Genomic DNA, 19,170 nt, shown 5'->3' on the forward strand with positions numbered 1-19,170 from the left:
AGGATTTATTTGTTCCTTCCACTTCCCAGTTGTGCGTTACTACCTGGTGGTCGATTCCATAAAACCCCCCAAAAAAGCATCTAAGTTTATGGCTGAAATGTTCAAGTGGTGTTGATACTTTGCAAATCTTAACATACACATAGCTGCACACAAAGGCATATAGGGCTGAAACGATTAATCGGATTAATTGTGATTAATTAATTATTGAAATAATAGTCAACTAATTTAAAATAAAACAGGCCATTTACTGAAATAACAACATACTCAAAGCAGTAATTAAGCCAAAAACTGTGCAGAAAGTAGATACATTTTGCATTTAAGATTAAAAAACCCTTAGTCTGTAAATCTGTTCTGCCCAAAACTACTCAAGTAGCAAAGTCTTAGCTTCACCTCAGTCAAATTCTGTACAAGAAAATCTCCAATTAATCATCTTTTGCTGTCCAATTATTAATCAGTTAATCCAAAAATTAACCAGCAGATCAGCCCCATGTCGTATTGATGTTAAGTGAAGCAGAAAGGGTTGATCTTTGCACATGTTGTTAGCTGCAGATGCATCCTTTGGTATAAATTAACAAGCATAAAGAATTGCTGCATTTAGGCTTTTAATTTAAAAAGAAATTGAATTATTTGATTGTTTACATACTTCTATGCATTTTCAGTATAGCATAAAAAAGATTTAAATGTTTAAATAAAAAATCTTCAGAATATGCCAATTTTCTTTTAGCTCGTTTTAACTGGAGACGCTCTGTGTTTTCTGCCAGTTCCTGACGTGGTTGGTGGCCACCAGCTGACCGCTGCTGTAACAGAGCTGAGCCCTTGGGTGGAGTACGAGTTCCGAGTTCTGGCAAGCAACAGAGTCGGGACCGGTGAACCCAGCAAGCCCTCAAAACAAGCGAGGACGAAGAGCACAAGTATGAAAAGTCTATTTCGGTGTAGGTCTGGTAAAACATGAGAACATGTGGTTGGATAAATTGGACTAAAAGTTATTCATAGGTTTGAGAAATGATCAAAAACAGTCGCAAAAAACAGATGGCAGAAAGCTTTGAAGCAAGCAAATGACTTTCATAATTCCATATTTTCTTAGATTTAAAAAAAAAAAGTGATACATTTTAAATGCAAACATTCGAAGATAGTTGAAAATCTATATGTAGACTGACATTGAAATAAAACCATAAATACAAGTGGGAATGTTGCGTTTTCAGAACTGAACTTCTATAAAGTTCAGTTCATATTCTTTTAAAATAGAATATAATCTATTTTAAAAGTCCTAATCATAGATGAAACTGTTGATGCATGCAGGACTTAACCCAACTTTAAAAGCGACTTCCAATGTTTTGCTACTTTTCTTACATCTTTTATTGTTGCTGGACTCCTCAGGTGCAGGAAGTTGCCTTTTTTTTTTACTGTATAAAAAATAAAAACAGAAAATGTTGAAGTTTTCTTTCAGAGTTCCAAGGTGACTGAGCCGATATGTTTTCCCCCCACAGCTCCGAAGGTCACACCGGCTAATATGAGCGGAGGAGGAGGCAGTCGCTCCGAATTAGTCATCACATGGGAGGTAAGCAAGCTCTCTCAGGAACCCTCTCACCCATGGAGGAGGCCGCCAGACGCCATTACTCTCTTTGGGTGTGGGCCCCCATTTCATTAATAACCAGTGAACGGCCTAATGTATGGCGTTTCATTTTTAAGAACACAGAGGCAATAACTGCAGCTGTCACCCCCGAGGGGGAGAGAAAAATGCTTTTGAGGTTTCAATGAGATAATTAAAGTCATAGTTTGTTCAAAGTCACAACTTTTTGTTTCTAGATAATTTTCCTTTTGCGTCTTGCCTTTGTGTTTTATCAGCTGGCATTCAAATTGCTGTTTATTCAGCACAATGAATCAGTGCTGATGTTTCCGAACACAAAAGCTCCATTATAGTAAAACATCTACTTAACAAAGCTGCCCTTCATCAACCAAGGAAATTCTTTGGGTGTTTTTCCTTTTGACCCAGAAGAAGGGATGAAAAGTGGTTAGACTTAAATTTTGTTGTCTAAAATGAATGGAAGTAAATACAGTGTGATCATAAATACAAGCTTGTGGGTACATTTATACTTTCTTAGTTATCCTAATTAGGACCATTTTGAGCATATTTTCTAACCCTCTGAATACCAATGGGCCTTTGGTGGACCAAATTCCTGTCCTAATACAGTGGACTGCCTTGATTAGGTTTAAGATTCATGTTTAGAGGTATGATGTGAATTAGGTTTTGGCTAAGGTTAAGGTTAGGAACATAATAGTAATGGTTAGGGTGAGGGACAATGTCTGAGTTAGGCATAAATGCAGTTACTAAAGTGAATGGAGTACAAAATCTTAATATGGGTAGAAATACAAATGCGTGTGTGTATACCTGTTTATGTTATCTACTTGGACCTTTGTTGTACATCTACTATCCTTCTGAAGGACAGTAGGCCTTATGGCAGTGGTCCCCAAACTTTTTCCTGTAAGGGCCACATAACTTTTTCCTTCTCTGGTGGGAGTCAGTTTGTAACAGAAAAAGTGTGACGATTGCAGGAGTGCCTAAATGTAAAAATATTTTGTTTTCCAGAAAGTGCAATCAAATAACTCTCTCTGGGTTCTTCACAGAACAAGTCAGGAAATAAATAATAACACTATTAATGAAATAAATAATAACCAAACAACCCTCTCTGGGTTCTTCGCAGAAAAAATCCAGGAAGGATTGTAGTCCGTATTTTCCGAACTATGAGCCGCACTGGATTATAAGCCACAACCCCAAAGTTTGTTTTTTTTTAAACCAGTAGACATACACGTCTATATGGAAGCCCATTTCCGCCACTCTGTTAAAAAAATACATAATAATTATCTCATTATTTTGAGATAATTTATTTTATTTTTTTAACAGAGTGACAGAAATGGACTTCCATACATCTAAGCCTCAGATATCTCTGCCGCTCCAGGTTTTCCTCAACAATGCAGCAGCAGAGGGGGGCGGACACCCAAAATTTGAGTCATAACAGTTCAATTGAATATCACATTTGTTATGGTTGAAAAAGAAAAAGTTGCCAAGATTTAACAGAACTGATTACGGTAGTTTCCGGTAACAGTAAAAGTGCTGATCCTTCGTGTCTGTTACTAGCACATGCTAAATCCAGTGGTCCCCAACCTGTTTATTACTGCGGACCGTCAAGACCGCTCATTTTGTTGCGGCCCGGGAGAGGGGGAGCGGGATGGGGGAATGAACAGTCAGATAAGGCTTCTACATGTTGGTGTTCCCACTAAATACTGAATAAAATGCCCTATTGGGTTGTCTTGGCCCTTTTATCGCAACCTGTGGGGTTTTCCCTGACTGGGAACGAGAATACAACCTGTGGAATGTGACAGGTAGCCAATCAAAAATCGCAGTGACGTAAGAACAGAGGGGAATCCCAAACAGCTGATATATGAGCAACTGAGAGTCTGGTGGATATCGGAGATGACATGTGGAAATGTTTATTATTAAATCTAAAGGTCATTATTATGTTTATTCAGTTAAAAATGTTAACTATGAAAACATATTCACCTCCAAATCATAGTGCAGCAGATAGAGCGGCTGCTCCCGTCGTCTTTCATCCACCGCCTTTTCTTTTTATTACATCTTTTATCTCTTAAAACGACTCCACAAACTATCACTATTGCTTCTACATCATCATCCGTGTTTGGTTATTCTAAATTCCCGCTATGTTGGGGGTTTTACTGGATTATCCTCTGGAATCGGGATGTTCGTGACTGGAATCGGTTCCTGCCGTGTGGCTGAACACGAACCGATCAAACCTGTTGTACTTTTATCAGCTCTGTGRTCACRGAGGTTTGGAGAATCGGCCGACAATTCTTAAATCTTGCCGTCTAAACCAGACTTAAGACTCAAAAGCTCTACTCGTCTCCTCTTGACCACTGCCCAAACGCTCTGACTCTGGTCGCTATGTTAACGTTTATATATCCCTTCAAAATAAGATAAGGTACAGATGCGCCACAAAAATGAACATTTTACTTTTGTGAAAATTTTAACTCACGATAATAACTAACGGGAGCCCTGAGCTTGTTTCTCTGCAACGAGACGGTTCCATCTGGGAGTGATGAGAGACAATAACACCCGAAGTGTTGCTTATATCCACAGCCTGTTGGTCTCTACGTGGCAAAGCAGTTTGAAGCTTCATTGCCTCATTAGCAGCCGGTCGCCGCATGTTACGCAGAGCGGGCTTGTAATGTGGGACTCACCTACCGGTCCGGGATAAATCCATTCTGCTGTCTCTTCTCTGGGCCTTTTCCCCTTTGCAAAGAAACTTTCCAAAGACATCTGATCTGTTTCCTACTCATTTTGCTGCTTATGGGCTCGATGTTGGCACAAGTAAACAGACTTCCAATGATTCACTTTCTGCTAAAGAGCCCCCTGGTGGTTAAAGAAAAATCCACATATCCACATCCACGGCTTGCAGTCCAGAAAATACGGTATATGAAAAAAAATCTAAATGCTCTATGGTATTGTTCAGGAGGCCGGACAAAATGTGGGGGCGGGCCGGATCCGGCCCGCGGCTGTAGTTTGGGGACCAGTGCCTTATGGGGACCAAAGCCAAGTTGCAATACGTCACACCCCAATTTTTAGGTTAGAGTTAGAGGTTTGGTGTGAATTAAGTTCAGGCTATGGTTGGGTAATGCTAACATGTATGGATAGGCATAAATGATACTAAAATAAATGATACTAAAATGAATGGAATTATCTATAGATTTCTTACAATTTGTGTCTACATGAATAACTAGTATAATTTTGGACAACATTATTTCATTTCTACCTCTGCATTATTTATAAATCAGGAGTTAGTTTTTTTTTCTTATATATGTTTCTTTGTACCTATTCAAAAACTCTGGAGGTCCTCTTTGTAAACTACAATATGTATAATGTAATGTGAATTACATTGTGTAAATGTGAGTTTGTAACAAAATAGTCTCAGACTTGAAAAATGAGGCAGCAGCACATTAATCAAACAGAAAGATTAAAAGCATCACTTAATTAACTCTAATCTAGTGGAATTAACCTCCAGATTAACAGTGTTTTACAAATGACAACATTTTGATTTACAAATCTCTTTGCAGTTTAGTTATTAGAAAAAGAAAACAGGACCAAAAATATCATTTTTGCTTTTATTACTTTAACTGGTTGGCCAGGAGGGTCTGACATCTTCTTTTATAATGTTTTACCAGAACTCCTCTAAAAGGTCATTTAATTCACTGTTTGTGTTTTGGTCTTCCTGTTGTTTGATTTTTTTCCCCACATAGCAGCAAAATGCAATATTGCTCTTTTTTTCAATTGAGAAAATTTCTCTAATTTAAGTTTTGAATTGCCAACCATCTGTATTATGAAACTAAGTGACCTGCATACATTTAACTTAATCTAAGCAGAATATATAGCTCAAGGTATTGGGTCACCCATCAGATTCCTTAAATTTCAATCCAGTGCAGAGTCACGCACTGATTCTCCAAACATGTCTGAAAGAATGAGTCACTGACAGAAACTGGGAAGATTCCATTGTGGTATCATGATATGATGACACATGTGCATTAAGTTCAGGTATGAAATTTCTTCTTAACTAAACATTCAACAGTTAGAATAATTTTTGTATTATAACAAAATTATTGTTGTTACACTGGCAACAACAGTAACTCACCCATTTCTAGTTTTATTTTCAACAATTGAAGCAGTTTTGTCATTATCTGTGACAGTAAAAGGCAATAGAGTTCAAAACATTAAGATGTTGTATTCAAGCAAGAGGTCACAACAATAAAAAGGAACTTATGAAATTATATGTATGTGCCACTGAAAGCCAACGAAACTAATGAACTGTTACAAAACTATAAAAACTCATCATAATCAAGGAAAAGACTTATTAACACGTTAAGAGAACTGATTAACACATTTTGGATCAAGTGTGTAAAACTTTTAATTTTATTTAGGTATAAACCAAGGAAATCAAAGTAAAGGATCTTAAGACATACAGTTTACAGTATAAAATTAAATCTAAAATCGTCTTGCTTAATTTATATATCCTTGTTTGAATACTGCAAATGAAAGAAACATTAGTCAAACTATAAATCTGCAATACATAAAAAGATAAGAATAACAAGACAGTCATACACAACTTAACCATTAACGAACTTAAATCATCTAAGAAGCCTTTTGGTCTTATGTATATCTTACAGCAAATAAATCTATATTTGACTCACTTATTGAAGTTTTAAAAATATTTTGTACCTGTCAAACTCTGGAAGCTGAAAACAAGCTTCCAGGTCATCATAGCTAAACGTAAAGAGTCCTAACACAGAGCCCTGTGGGACACCTCGTGTTTATCATCTCACATTGAAAGTCACTTTATTTACAAATCGTATATGCTTTGTAAATTCTGGGTAGTGCAAAGATAAAATATCTAAATTAAATTAAATTAATACACAAAATTGTACTAAAAGATAAAAATATGTCCAAAGGTTCTAAAATACCTTTAGAGCATGAACTTACACATCATAAAGAGCCCACAGCTCTTTTTGAGAAACTTGATTTTTCCAAAAATCACATTTTTTAAAAGTCTGTACCCTTTAGCAGGGTTTAGAGTCTGCACTCTGCAGAACAAAGTCTGCAGCTCTGAATGTCCAGAGTGGGTCTGAGTTTACGTTATGACGCTGAGTGCTCTGTGCTGTGTAATGGCAACACAGCACAGAGCACTGTGCAGTAAAAGCTCAGGCATGTTCAGCAGGTTACATCTGAAGCCAGGCGCTGCCTTTACATGACCCCCTCTACTCTCAACCTGTATTTATTTCCAAATCATGCAGAGTAAACAAAGTGAAAGCTTATTAGCAGTGCTTAGAGCGGATGTTCAGATGGGTTGTTGTGTGTTTGCTTACAGCCTGTTCCAGAGGAGTTGCAGAATGGGCCGGGGTTCGGCTACGTGGTGGCGTTCCGACCTCACGGGGCCACGGGCTGGATGCAGGCCGCCGTGCCGTCCCCAGAGGCATCCCGATATGTCTTTAAAAATGAGAGCATCCAGCCTTTCTCGCCTTTCCATGTAAAGGTTGGCGTTTACAACAACGAGGGGGAGGGTCCATTTGGACCGGTTACCACCATCTACTCTGCTGAGGAAGGTGTGTACACTACTTTACCTCAGGCCAAATGGAACAGACACTAATCAGGGTTTTCTCAAAAAGGCTCAATTTGAAAGAAAGAAAAAAAAACATAATATAGGACTTTAAATAGTCTTACGAACATCCAGATTTTCATCCAAGGTCCTAAATTTCATTTTGTCGAGTCTTAAAATTTTATTTTTGATCATTCCGGAGAAGCTCCTGTCCTATAACTGGTACTCTTGAAGCTGATTGGTGCTAAATGGGATTAGCTCAAACATATGTAGGATGAGTTTGTATGTAGGCCTGCAAAACTGTTGGTTGTTTTAGCACAGAGATCATTTAATCTCTTTTATTTAATAAACTTGGATCTTTTTTCATAACTGAATTGATAACAATAATAAGGTTTATTTGTTAAAATGTTAATGTGAATGCTTTGTGTTGGTCTTAAATTTCATTCATAAAGGTCTCGAAAAGTCTTTGAAAAGGTCTTAAAACTTACTGAAACCTGCAAGAACCCTGACTAACACAAGTTCAAAGATAGATGTGTGATGTTATTAATCCCCACATTAGGTTTAATACTGTTCTATTAAATGAACAGCAAAAACACTTTTAACTGCTTTCCATACACACTTAGATTCTCTCGGCTTAATAATCCAAGCGGATGCCGAGCTGTGGGCCAGTGAGCTTCAAAATGTTTAACACCTCAAAAATATGGCTAATTAAATCATTTACTGAATTAATCCCTGTTTAATTCATGGCTCATGGTGATTTGGAACATGTATAATGAATAAATGGGATTTGTTTGTTTTTGTTCTTTTTTATTCCTGATGCTCACTGTGAACCTGTGATTGCTTCACGTTCAACACATCATCACTCATAAATGCTCATTCACTCTTACATAAAAAACACAATATTTCATTACAGATTTTTCTCTTTTTTTCAGTGATCTCACAGTGACATGAATTAACAAAGTAAACATCATCAGAGGAAAGATAAAAAGGGTCCTTTAATGACACACTGTTAGTATTTTGACCTACTGATCCATAATGAGTTGAGCATTAAAACATGGTGTAGGTTCATTGTTCAAAGACAATAGACTTTGAATGAACAGTGAGGCAGAGTCATTTTTGCATAAAGAAAAGTGTGTTCTCTGATAAGGAAAATAATAAAACATCTGATAAATATTATTATTATTATTATTATTATTATTATTATTATTATTATTATTATTATTATTATTATTATTTATTTATTTTTAACTAATACTCAGTGTGAATCCAGCTGTTCAATACTTCAACAAATTTGAATTCTGCCCCTAAAAATTAACCAAATTATATTTTTAAAAAACTTAAGCTACTACTATAACTAATAAAAACTCAATTAAAACTAAACAGTATTTAACTAATAAATTCTATCAAACAACTAATTAAAGATAACTGAATTAGGTAAATAAGTCACAACAAAATCCTGCTGACCACAAGCTACATTGTAAAGATTTTAGTTTCTAGATGCTCAAAGCAGGTGGAGGGTGTAACCCTGATTGTGCACCAATTGTAGTTGGAGCCAAATGTGGCTTTTTAGTGACTCAAGGAAGCTGAATACAAACTAACACTACACACACTATACGCACTACACACACACTACAGCTCTTTCTCCTCCAGCAGGTTGACTACTTGACCTCGCTTCCATCTTGTTTTAATGTTACCAATAGAGCAGGGGTGTCAAACTCCAGTCCTCGAGGGCCGGTGTCCTGCAACTTTTAGAAGTGCCTCTGCTGCACCACACCTGAATAGAATAATTAGGTCATTAGCAAGGCTCTGGAGAACTGAGGAGGTAATTAAGCCATTTGATTCAGGTGTTTTGTACCTGTGGCACATCTAAAAACTGCAGGACAGCGGCCCTTCAGGACTGGAGTTTGACACCCCTGCAATAGAGGAAGCAGCTTTGAAAGTCTTTGGATGTTCCCTCTTCAAAGCTAACCGTCACTCCTGGAAATCTTTATTTATTTATTTATTTATATTTATATTTATATTTATGTTTATATGATAACTCCAGAGCCTGGCCGAGCTCCCACCAGGATCCGTGCCAACAGCCTCTCTGCGTCTGAGATGGAAGTGTCGTGGAAGGCTCTGCCCTGGAATGCCAGCAAGCGGCGAGTGCTGGGCTATGAGGTGAGGCCTGGCCTGTTGGACGTGTGTGTGTGTGTGTGCGCGTGTGTGAGTGGCCAGCACTGCTGAATCTTGTTCTCCTCTATTATTGATGAGTGTTTCAGGCTCCTGCACCTTGGGCATGTGAGATAATAGCTTGCTGCATGCATAATGGTGGAGCCCGGTCCCCAGCCTGTGGGTTTAAATGTGTTTCTCTTGTTGCTTACCTAAGTAGTGCAACAAGGCCTGATTAGAGTAGTGATGCAACACTCGGAGGGACACAGCGTTTAGCTTCTAATCCACACAACAAAGCAGTTTTAGACAGCAGCTTCAGGCTCGCTTTGTTCATATCTTTTACTTTTTCTCAAGGATCTGAAAAAAACATTCTTTCATTGGCATGAATTAAAAAAACAATTTAAAAAAATGTTCTTGAGAAACAAACAGTTTGTATTTGTAGCATTTTTAGGCTTGACCAGGAATCCTTTGGTCGCCCTTTAATTGTTTTCCTTTGTTACACTCTTTTATAGTTTAAAATAATGTTTTGTAAATGAGATATGATGTTAATAAAATTTATATAATATGTAAGCACATGTTTTGATAAAAGGGAATATGGAAGAATAACATAAAGTGGTGGGAATTTTAAAAAGTGTAAACTTGTCATCAAAATGAGTCTTGCATTTCAAAACATTGCTTTTTTTGTGCATATGTTTATGTATGTACAGGTCCTTCTCAAAAAATTAGCATATTGTGATAAAGTTAATTTTCCATAATGTAATGATAAAAATTAAACTGTCACATATTTTAGATTCATTGCACACCAACTGAAATGTTTCAGGTCTTTTATTGTTTTTAATACTGATGATTTCAGCATACAGCTCAGGAAAACCCAAAATCCCTGTCTCAAAAAATTAGCATATTTCATCCGACCAATAAATGATATGTGTTTTTTAATACCAAAAAAGTCAACCTTCAATGAATCTAAAATATGTGACAGTTAAATTTGTATCATTACATTATGAAAAATAATGAACTTTATCACAATATGCTAATTTTTTGAGAAGGACCTGTATGTATGTGTTTTTTTTTTTTTTATAATTATTTTTTTATTCGAAACAAAGAAATCATTCAAACCACATCCCGTGCTGTGACATGCTGCTGTTTTCAGACCGGTTCACATCTTCCATGCGGTCGAGTTCACATGTCCCTGTTTTCAGTTGGCTCTCCGCTGTGGCAGCAGAAAGCTTTTAGGGTGCGCTCACCGTCTGCCCCCCGCTCTGCCCTGTTTGCCTTTCAGCTCAGGTATTGGAGTAGAAGCGAACGGGAGGAGACGGCCAGCGTGCAGAGGACCTCTGGGAATCAGACGTCCACCGTCATCAGCGGCTTGAGAGGCAGCACGGCGTATCACATCTCAGTGAGGGCCTACAACACGGCCGGAACGGGCCCTCCCAGCACCACCGTCAACGTGTCCACCAAAAAACCACGCAAGTACCACACTTAGTCTGAGCTCTGCATTCTCTAAAATGTCTGGAAAAAGTCCATGAATCTATTCTTCTATAGTATTTGGTGATAATGATTCCTTAGCAAGTTGTACCTTCATTATACAGTTAATTTACTCAAGCTTCTGTTGTTCCTAAACATTTTAGCTAGCTGTTGGCATAGCTAAAGCACTAACACTAAAGTGCTAACACCAACACGGTATTTAGAAGAAGTTGAATTTTTGCACCTATTTGTTTATTACCCCTGTAATTTTTTTCTTTGGAAAACCCCCCCACAAACAAACCATTTGTTTGTGGTTTGCTCAATAAAGTTGGGGAAAAAAAGAATACGAGGGGAGGAAAATGGAACTGCTCCAGGAACTTGTCTCTACAAGTACAAAAATGTCTTTCAGAATTCCTAGCCAAGGCGTCAACTCATAGAAACTTTATTCAACTCAATGTTTACAAAAGTAAATTAGCTCTTTAGAATTTTTCCAGAAAAATAAGTTTCAGGGAAGCTAGGTGTGCTAAATGTGGAATCTAAATTCGCAAATTTAATTATGTCAACCCAGTTCTTCACTTATAATTTTCCTTAAAAAGCCCAAAATGATCATGGATCATTTACACTCACCATGCGCAGTTTAAATGTCAAGCCTTTGTTTGAGGAGAATAATGTGGCCTCTTTCCTGGTAGCTCCCAGCCAGCCCCCGATTAAAGTCATGTGGAACACATCAAACTCCAAGATCATCCTGAACTGGGAGCACGTCAAAGCCCTGGAGAACGAGTCCGAAGTGACCGGTTACAAAGTGAGCACGTCACTCTTTCACTCCATCAGAAAGTTCTGCCTGTTGCCATGGCGTGCCCAACTCTCCACTTAATCTCATCGGCAGGTGCTCTATAAGAAGAATCGACACAGCCGGCCCAGCGTCATGGAAACCAACACCACCTCGGTGGAGCTCGCTCTTCCTACCGACGAGGACTATATCATCCAGATAAAGCCATTTGGAGAGGGAGGGGACGGCAGCAGCAGCAAGCAAATCACCATTCCCAAGATACCAGGTCAGCAAAGAGCTGCTAGTGCTAGCTAGCTAGTCCCACGTGGCCCATTGGTCGTGTTATTGCCAGAACACTTTGACCATTACCTTCTCCAGATGAAGCCAGAGTAGGAAAAATATCCGTTGGATTAAAAATGACCCAGCAGGGTGGGTTAAATGCATCACCTCTCAAAAGTATTTGTATATCTTGAACATTTCCTGATTGTGTCAACCACCATTTTGTATTTTTTCACAATATTATTTAATAAACCAACACATTAAGGGTGCTGGAGTGAATGAGGCTAAGTATAAACTTTTCAGTGTTTCAATTGTCCTAATAAATTCCTAATAATAATGTTTTAGCATGTGGTGCAGTAAAGTAAAAGGAAAATATAATAGAAGTTGGTCTGTCACATAAAATTATAATAAATTACAATGAAGCTTGTGACTGTACTTAAGCCCATCGAAATCGAATTAATGAATTAATTGCATTTGATGGATTAAAATAAGCGCATTCTCACGATTCGTATGTTTTGAAGGGCAATTTTGTTTACAGAGTCCATTTTATTTATGGCTCCTGTTTTGTGTTGGTTTTATGTTTTTGTTTTGTTAATTGTTTTTTATCATTGTGTTTTAGTTTGGATATTTAGAATATCTTCCAGTGCCACTTTTCTGTGTGAAATTAATGTTTATTGTTCTTTGAGAGGGCAAACTTGCATTATTATGCCATAATGAATATTCTATTTGAAATTTGTCTCAAAACAACAATATTATTGTTTATAGCAATAATTTCTAGGACAATTAATTGTCTAGCAAAATGTGTTATCATCTTTGGTTGTACAAAATGCGAGAAATGTTTAAGCAATTTGAATCTTTATCTGTAGATGAAATGCTAGAAAGTGATTTTTTTCCCCAGTACGGATCCGACTAACATCCTTTCTGCTCTCCGTCCCCCTCCAGGCCCCAACGCGGTGGGCTCGGCCTCCAAGGTCTCCACGCTGTCGGCCCTCAGCACAATAGCTCTGTCTTTCACAGCACGAACATCTTTATGACAAATGGCTCACAGCAGACGTTGCATCTAACGTGGAGACAGCTATCGGGCGGGAACACAAACGCAGCCCACTCCGGTGTAACTAGATCCATTCATTTAGATTTTAGCGGCAGAGGGAAAAATGGCGACACTGAGGGTAAAAATGTCCAAACACTCCATGGAGAGGACAGACAAGGAGTCCCTGTCAGCTACACAGGCCAGGTGAAGGAGATTGACCGATGTCGTGACTATGTTGTTACCAAAGCAACTTTCATAAAAGAAACATAAAGAAAAAAAGTCTTATATGCATCTTTTTGTATGACATGTTGAGCTTTTATAGATTTTTGTTTTCTTAATGGGTTTGTAGATGGCCTTTGCTTCAGGGGTGAGAACAACTGTTCTGCATGGAAAATGGCATTGTCCCGTTTCACAGTCTGAAAGTAAAGAACGTGATTCAACAGTTCCCCATCTGTCTGTTAAGATAAATCACAACTTATAACTTTGAGATTTTCTGAATTCCAGTGTATTTATTATAGTCTTTTCAGAAAGAAAGCACTGCTATAGCACTTTCCACCAAGTTGATATTTAATAAACAACTCAAAATTGAAAACGTTAGAAAACAGAAAAGGTAAACCCTCAAATCCCCATATACATATGAAATACACAAAGCTCTTGAAATTAGATGGGATGTACTTTCATTTTTCAAAGACTATATGTAAACATCATGCCCAGTTCACATTTTGGGCCGAGGTGTCACTTTTTCAGTGCAAAGGGAGGAGTAGCATCAGACTGTGAAGGCTAAATGCTTTATCGCCTCATAGTCAGTAGCAGACAGCAAAACAAAGCTAAAGCTTAAAATGATGGAGAAAAACTACTTCAATTTAGCTGCTGCAAGTGAAAACATAAACAATGATTCCTCTGTTACTATTATACTCGTATGACACAAACATTAGCCTAGGAAATCATACACTCACTGTAATCATTTCTTTTGCCCAGAACAGGTTCAAGAAGCGCAGCTGAAACTTGAACAGAGAGTTCTTACAGGTTCTGACATTTGTTGTCTTTGCTACAGTGGCTGCTGTCAGACTGTTGCTGAGTTTGGTGCCCTGTAATAACAGAGTTATATCATTGTAATTGTAAACATAAATTGGAATTAATCTAATTAATTAATTGAGTCTAAATCTGTGAGCCAAACTTGGAGGATAGATATATTTTAAAGCTGATTCTGTGTTGAGTAACCAACTGTTTCAAATGAACTGTGTACCATTTCTGATAAAAAAGAATAGTCAAATATTATGGTCAGAAAGTTGTCAGAACCTTGTTCATGACAGCAGTCTTGATGAGGGTTTTTATGTAGGGTTCTGTTGAGGTGTGATCATTTCTGACTGACTCAGTCAGCTTTAAATCACAATTGCTTTAAATTAGAATTGTGCAGGGTATAAAACTTGGATAACTGAAATCTATTGCTTAATAGATGTGACAAGAGAGATCAAAAACCTTTAATCAAAAGAAAATAATAGTCTCTTCATTATCTTTAACTAATAAAGATTAGTGCTGTTGTTTAATGAATTTTTTAACTCTAAGATTTCCTTGTAATAACTCAGCTGACAGAGGAGAGTCTCTGGTGTTCTTCAGTGTCCCAGGTCTGCATTCAAACTGCTAAACTAATGTGTCCCAGACCACCTAAAATGGTCAAAGAGAAGCCATCCTGAAAACATTTGGATTGCATTTCCACCCGTCATCAGGTACGATCAGATATCTTCGGTAACGTCACATCTGAAGCTTACAGTTTTCTCTTTGATTAAACAGAGATTGGTTTCCCAGCTAACACCTAGTGTCATCAAAGTGGAGGCCTGTGTGAGGTATTGGTTGGCCAAAGCCACTTAGCAGAACCCTACTTCAAAAACCCACTTCAAAGAACTATTCCTTTTAAAGTTTTTGGTGTCAGAAGTGACATCCAAGATACGAACGTTTTCAGAATCACTTTTATGAGCGTAACCTGTCGCTCGAAGCAGTTCCCCCAAGATCTATAAGTAACTTAGTCTTAAAGTCTGATGTCTAAGCTGTTAAGAGGTGGAGAGAGACTATCTGAAGTTTTTTTTTTTTTTTAATGCCAAATCTTCATTTGTTTATCCTCCCTGTGCTGCAGAAGATTTGGGTATTCATATACCAAGACAACAATTTTAGAAGTCCAAATCTTGTTTGCCATCTTTTCTTATATTTATGGACGAACAGTCAACCTGGGGTGTGAACCTTTAATGCACTATTTGTTCCCCTTAAGGATTAACTAATTATTAGCTAAATTAATCAAAAAGAAGATTGAGCTGCCATAATTTGGAGCCGGTCTAAGCATTGAGCTTGCAGAGGTGGGTGAATCCTCATCAAGGCGGACAGGTAGGGCAGAACTAGACAAGTAATGTTATTCCAGCATAGCTACAATATTTGTGTAACAATTACATAAAGTCCATTGCTGCGGTGCAGTGTATGAGTCATTTTGAAGTTTCTTCATTTATGTCAAAAAAAAATTTCAGGATAAGACATGAAGACATGATAACTTAAGGCTTAAATTATTTATGTATTTATTTATTTAAATCAGCATATTTTATACATTGTTAGAACTCATAAATAATAATAAATGATCATTAATAATAATAATAAGTAATGAAGTTATTGAGTTGTGGAATTATTTGTGATTCACTGAACCACAAATAATGAGTTTTGGATAGAAGGAATGATTATGGTGATTTTTGCCTCTTTGAGCATAAAGACTGTCAAGTCAAAGTCCAAGTAAAAGCTAAGTGGTAGAATAAAAAAACTGAGAAATACTATTTGTAACCATTTTAAAAAGGTAGTTCAGATATTTTGAAGTGAAGTTTTATGAAAATGTTATCAGAAAAAAAACTCAGTGGTGAAAGTCTGACTCTTCATGCTCCCATAGGAGGACAAACAGTTTGTGTTCTGTGAGCCACGCAGGACGGTTGTGATTTCATAGTTGAGCGCACCGATTGCCTGCGTTCCTCCTGACAAATTCCTTCATTTCCCACAATCCAAATGGATACTAATTAGCATAATGAGCTATTTTGGAGTTTAGCCCCATGTCTTCCCCGTCCTGGACAGCCACCGCGCACGTTAGTGAGGCACAGAATGGTAGTGTAGCGTCCATGACTACTGTTTACGCCGAATCCCAACCTCATCAGCTCATTGCCGCCTACAAAACATTTCAATGTTTCCCACCGAGCATTTTACTGTGCCGCACAGTCGTAAAATGTTCCTGTGCGGAGAGACGTGTCCGGCATACGTCTGCTTTGAGTCTACCTCCAGTGTGTGTGGGAACCTTTAGTCTAACTGACCCGTGTTAGCCGACTTGAACGATTAAGAACAACTCGATCTAAAACTGTTGACATCAATGCTATTATTATAGCTAACAGTTGTTAAGTTTGTTTCTGTTTTCCCAGCTGAACAATGTCTACAGTGAGTCAGACCATTGTAGGCTACATCTGCTAAGAGTGGGGATAATATAGCAGGTTGTCACCTAGGTAACTGCATGGGACGTGCGTCTCTGTGCCTTTTTCAGGTTCTGTACTTGTCCACAAATCTTTCCAAAGGACTGACGATCAGGGTCGATGCAAACGGCTTTATTTTCCTCAGAAAACATCACGAACTTAACAGTGCTTTCTAATCAAATTATAGATGCTTAATATCTGCTTATCTGCATGTTGGATTCCACAAATCTGATCAATTTTAGTGTGAGATGCTAAAACATACTGATAGTTTTCCATCCCCTCTAGAGTTTCTTCTCTTTACTACAAACTGCAATGCAATTTCTGTCTATAAGTACATACAGTATACTATTGTTCGTAGGTTCGTAGAAATTATTTAAAAATTCTGAATCAACCCTTTAAAAATTGGAGACAACAGCATTAGCACATTTTCAGTGCCCATCCTTAAACACCAGAAACCTGATGAAATGTTTAGACCTGCTGACAAAGGTTGGAAAAGCTTGCAGTGGAGGGCCTCTCTCCAGGGCCCTCCACCTCGGCCGCCTGCGCTCCACTGACTGCAGGACCCCCGTGGCTGTCTCTCATGCCCCTTGTTCTTTCAGTTAGCCCTGTGTCTAGAGCTCTTCTTTGCCTTCTGTGTGCCTCATCATATGTTCAGAATCCTCAGGTCCTTAAAGAGCCTTAACTTATCGCGAGAATATCAAAAACTCTAGAAGAATAGAATTTTGCAGCGGTGTTCAAGCGACATCGAACAATGCTAGGTTTGGGTTTGGAGGAGGAAGGGGGAAGCGACGTCCTTTGTCGACATTACAGAGGTTAGAAATTGGCAATTTATGAGAGCAGGTGTGTTTTTTAGGTGGATGCTCTGAGTAAAGGACAATGCTGCTGATTCTTTCCTTTCTCCATCGTCTCCTGATGCCATGTGGGACTGCCGCGCTACTCGGAGAACGCTGCAGTCTCATTGTAGCTTGTAATCCAGTTAAGTAGTTTGTAGTACTTTGAAGGGAAATGTACTGTAGGCTACTGGGGATCATGCATCAAGAAATGTGTAAAATACAGTTTTGTACACTTAAGATCATTTATATAAAAAGAAACCTTTCTAAAGAGATGATTTACTCTGTTTTTATGTAAACGACTCTTGTTTCATACTGTAGTTAACTGTTGCTCAGCATGACTGTACTCGTCGTCTCTGCTGTCCACCCACAAAGCGACTGAATGGCTTTAGGAACATGTGAGGCCCACATGTCTCTGTATGCTGAACCATTACAGCTCTGTGTCTATGCTTCTGTCTGTCGGCCCTTCAGAGATGTACTGCTTTGACTGTCCGTATGCGCTCCGCAGGAGACGTCCCTCTGTTGCTGTTTGTTGTTTATACCGTGTGAATAAAGATAACTGATTTATAGAACAACACCAAGCTGTGGGTCTCTTAATGCCAACATAAAGGAAGAGCTTGCTACAAAATCTACTGCAATGGTTTAGTTTTGGAGCTGATCTCTAATGTCATGGAACGATGTATGGTATCATACATGAATGAATGTTGTTTTTTTTGGCTTTTTATGATTTTGTTCACCGTTTTCACGTTTGAATGGTTTTTAAAACAGGAATTTGTTCCAGGTACCTGGAATAATTTACCTATTGGAACATTCAAGCTTTAACCATCCAGCTGTTCATCGTAGATGAAGTGAAAGTCGGCAATGGTCCTCCTCTTTTTCTAGCTAGTTAGGTTAGTTATTGAGACAACTAGGTAGCTGTCTATTTATCTAGCTAAATGGGACAGATGTCCGACTTGTTTAGCTTCATCTCAGAAGTTTACCAAGCTAGCTACACAGACAGGCAGATAGCTAGATAAAAGTAATCTTAACTCATTCTTTAATCTTTTTTGTGTGAAGCAAGTTATTCATATTGATAACAAAGTGATAAAATCAGATTTTCCTCACTTTATTAAAGACAGTGTGTCATTGAGAATGACACATTCACTTTTTCACTTTCACTAGTTACATGTCCTTTCCTTATGTTTTATCTATTAAGTGCTGTTTGAAGTGAAACAGACAAAGGAGTGACGTTTCAATTATTTTGTCTGTTTCCTCTCAAACACGACACAAAGTGGAAAGGAAGCTCCGAAGTACCTTTTAAACTATTCAATTAGTCTGAGATGTTCCATTAGCTCTGCATCCTGCAAGAAATGTAAAGCAACGTCATTCATTATTCAGCTCTCCTCGGAAATGAATTCATGCCATGTTTTCACATTCTGTCACATTGGAAAAATAAACAATGTACTTTATTAGGAGTGTATGTGATAAACCAACACATGTATGTAAACTTGATCAAATATGGAGAAATTATACAGTATACAGTCAGTACCCCTCTATTTTTATCTTGGACCAATTATCACAGAAATCCTCCTACAGTAAAAAAAACACAAAAAACATGCTACAACAGAAAGTTGTAGCACATCTTCAAAGTACCAGTTTTCTGCAAAAACCTTATGTGGATGCAGCAAACTTTGCTGCATCTAATTAATGTAGTAAACATGGTACATACAACAATTATTTTCATTGAAAGGTTGTTCTAAATCCTGATAATTTATTTTGTACAGAATCGACTAATATGTGTTATAGACATATATTTTTTCCTATTGATACTCAGAAAAATTGCAGTTACTTTTAACCCCTTGCTTGTTCAGCTCCAGAAAAGCCACTAGATGGCAGCAAGACCTTAGGATTATATGGTCTGATGCTCTGCAGTCATTTTTGCCCATTTTGAACATTAAACAATTTTGCTCATTTTTGCTCATGTTGAATGTCATAAATTTCATAAGAAAGCAGCATGTTATATATA

General features: G+C 37.8%; 1 protein-coding gene across 2 annotated transcripts in view; it reads left to right on the forward strand.

The window, feature by feature from the left end:
- Window positions 1-17,742, forward strand: part of cntn4 (contactin 4) — a 246,126-nt gene extending 228,384 nt beyond the window's left edge. For both annotated transcript variants that reach the window (XM_008410160.2, XM_017304953.1), the window contains exons 16-23: window positions 762-911; window positions 1,488-1,558; window positions 6,930-7,164; window positions 9,202-9,317; window positions 10,588-10,774; window positions 11,462-11,574; window positions 11,659-11,827; window positions 12,763-17,742. In XM_008410160.2, the coding sequence (XP_008408382.1) occupies window positions 762-911; window positions 1,488-1,558; window positions 6,930-7,164; window positions 9,202-9,317; window positions 10,588-10,774; window positions 11,462-11,574; window positions 11,659-11,827; window positions 12,763-12,854 (1,133 nt within the window). In that variant the 3' untranslated portion in view covers window positions 12,855-17,742. The remainder of the gene's footprint in view (window positions 1-761; window positions 912-1,487; window positions 1,559-6,929; window positions 7,165-9,201; window positions 9,318-10,587; window positions 10,775-11,461; window positions 11,575-11,658; window positions 11,828-12,762) is intronic.
- The last annotated feature ends 1,428 nt before the right edge of the window (window positions 17,743-19,170 follow it).

This window comes from Poecilia reticulata, linkage group LG5, assembly GCF_000633615.1.
Source record: "Poecilia reticulata strain Guanapo linkage group LG5, Guppy_female_1.0+MT, whole genome shotgun sequence".
In the NCBI taxonomy this organism is placed as follows: domain Eukaryota; kingdom Metazoa; phylum Chordata; class Actinopteri; order Cyprinodontiformes; family Poeciliidae; genus Poecilia; species Poecilia reticulata.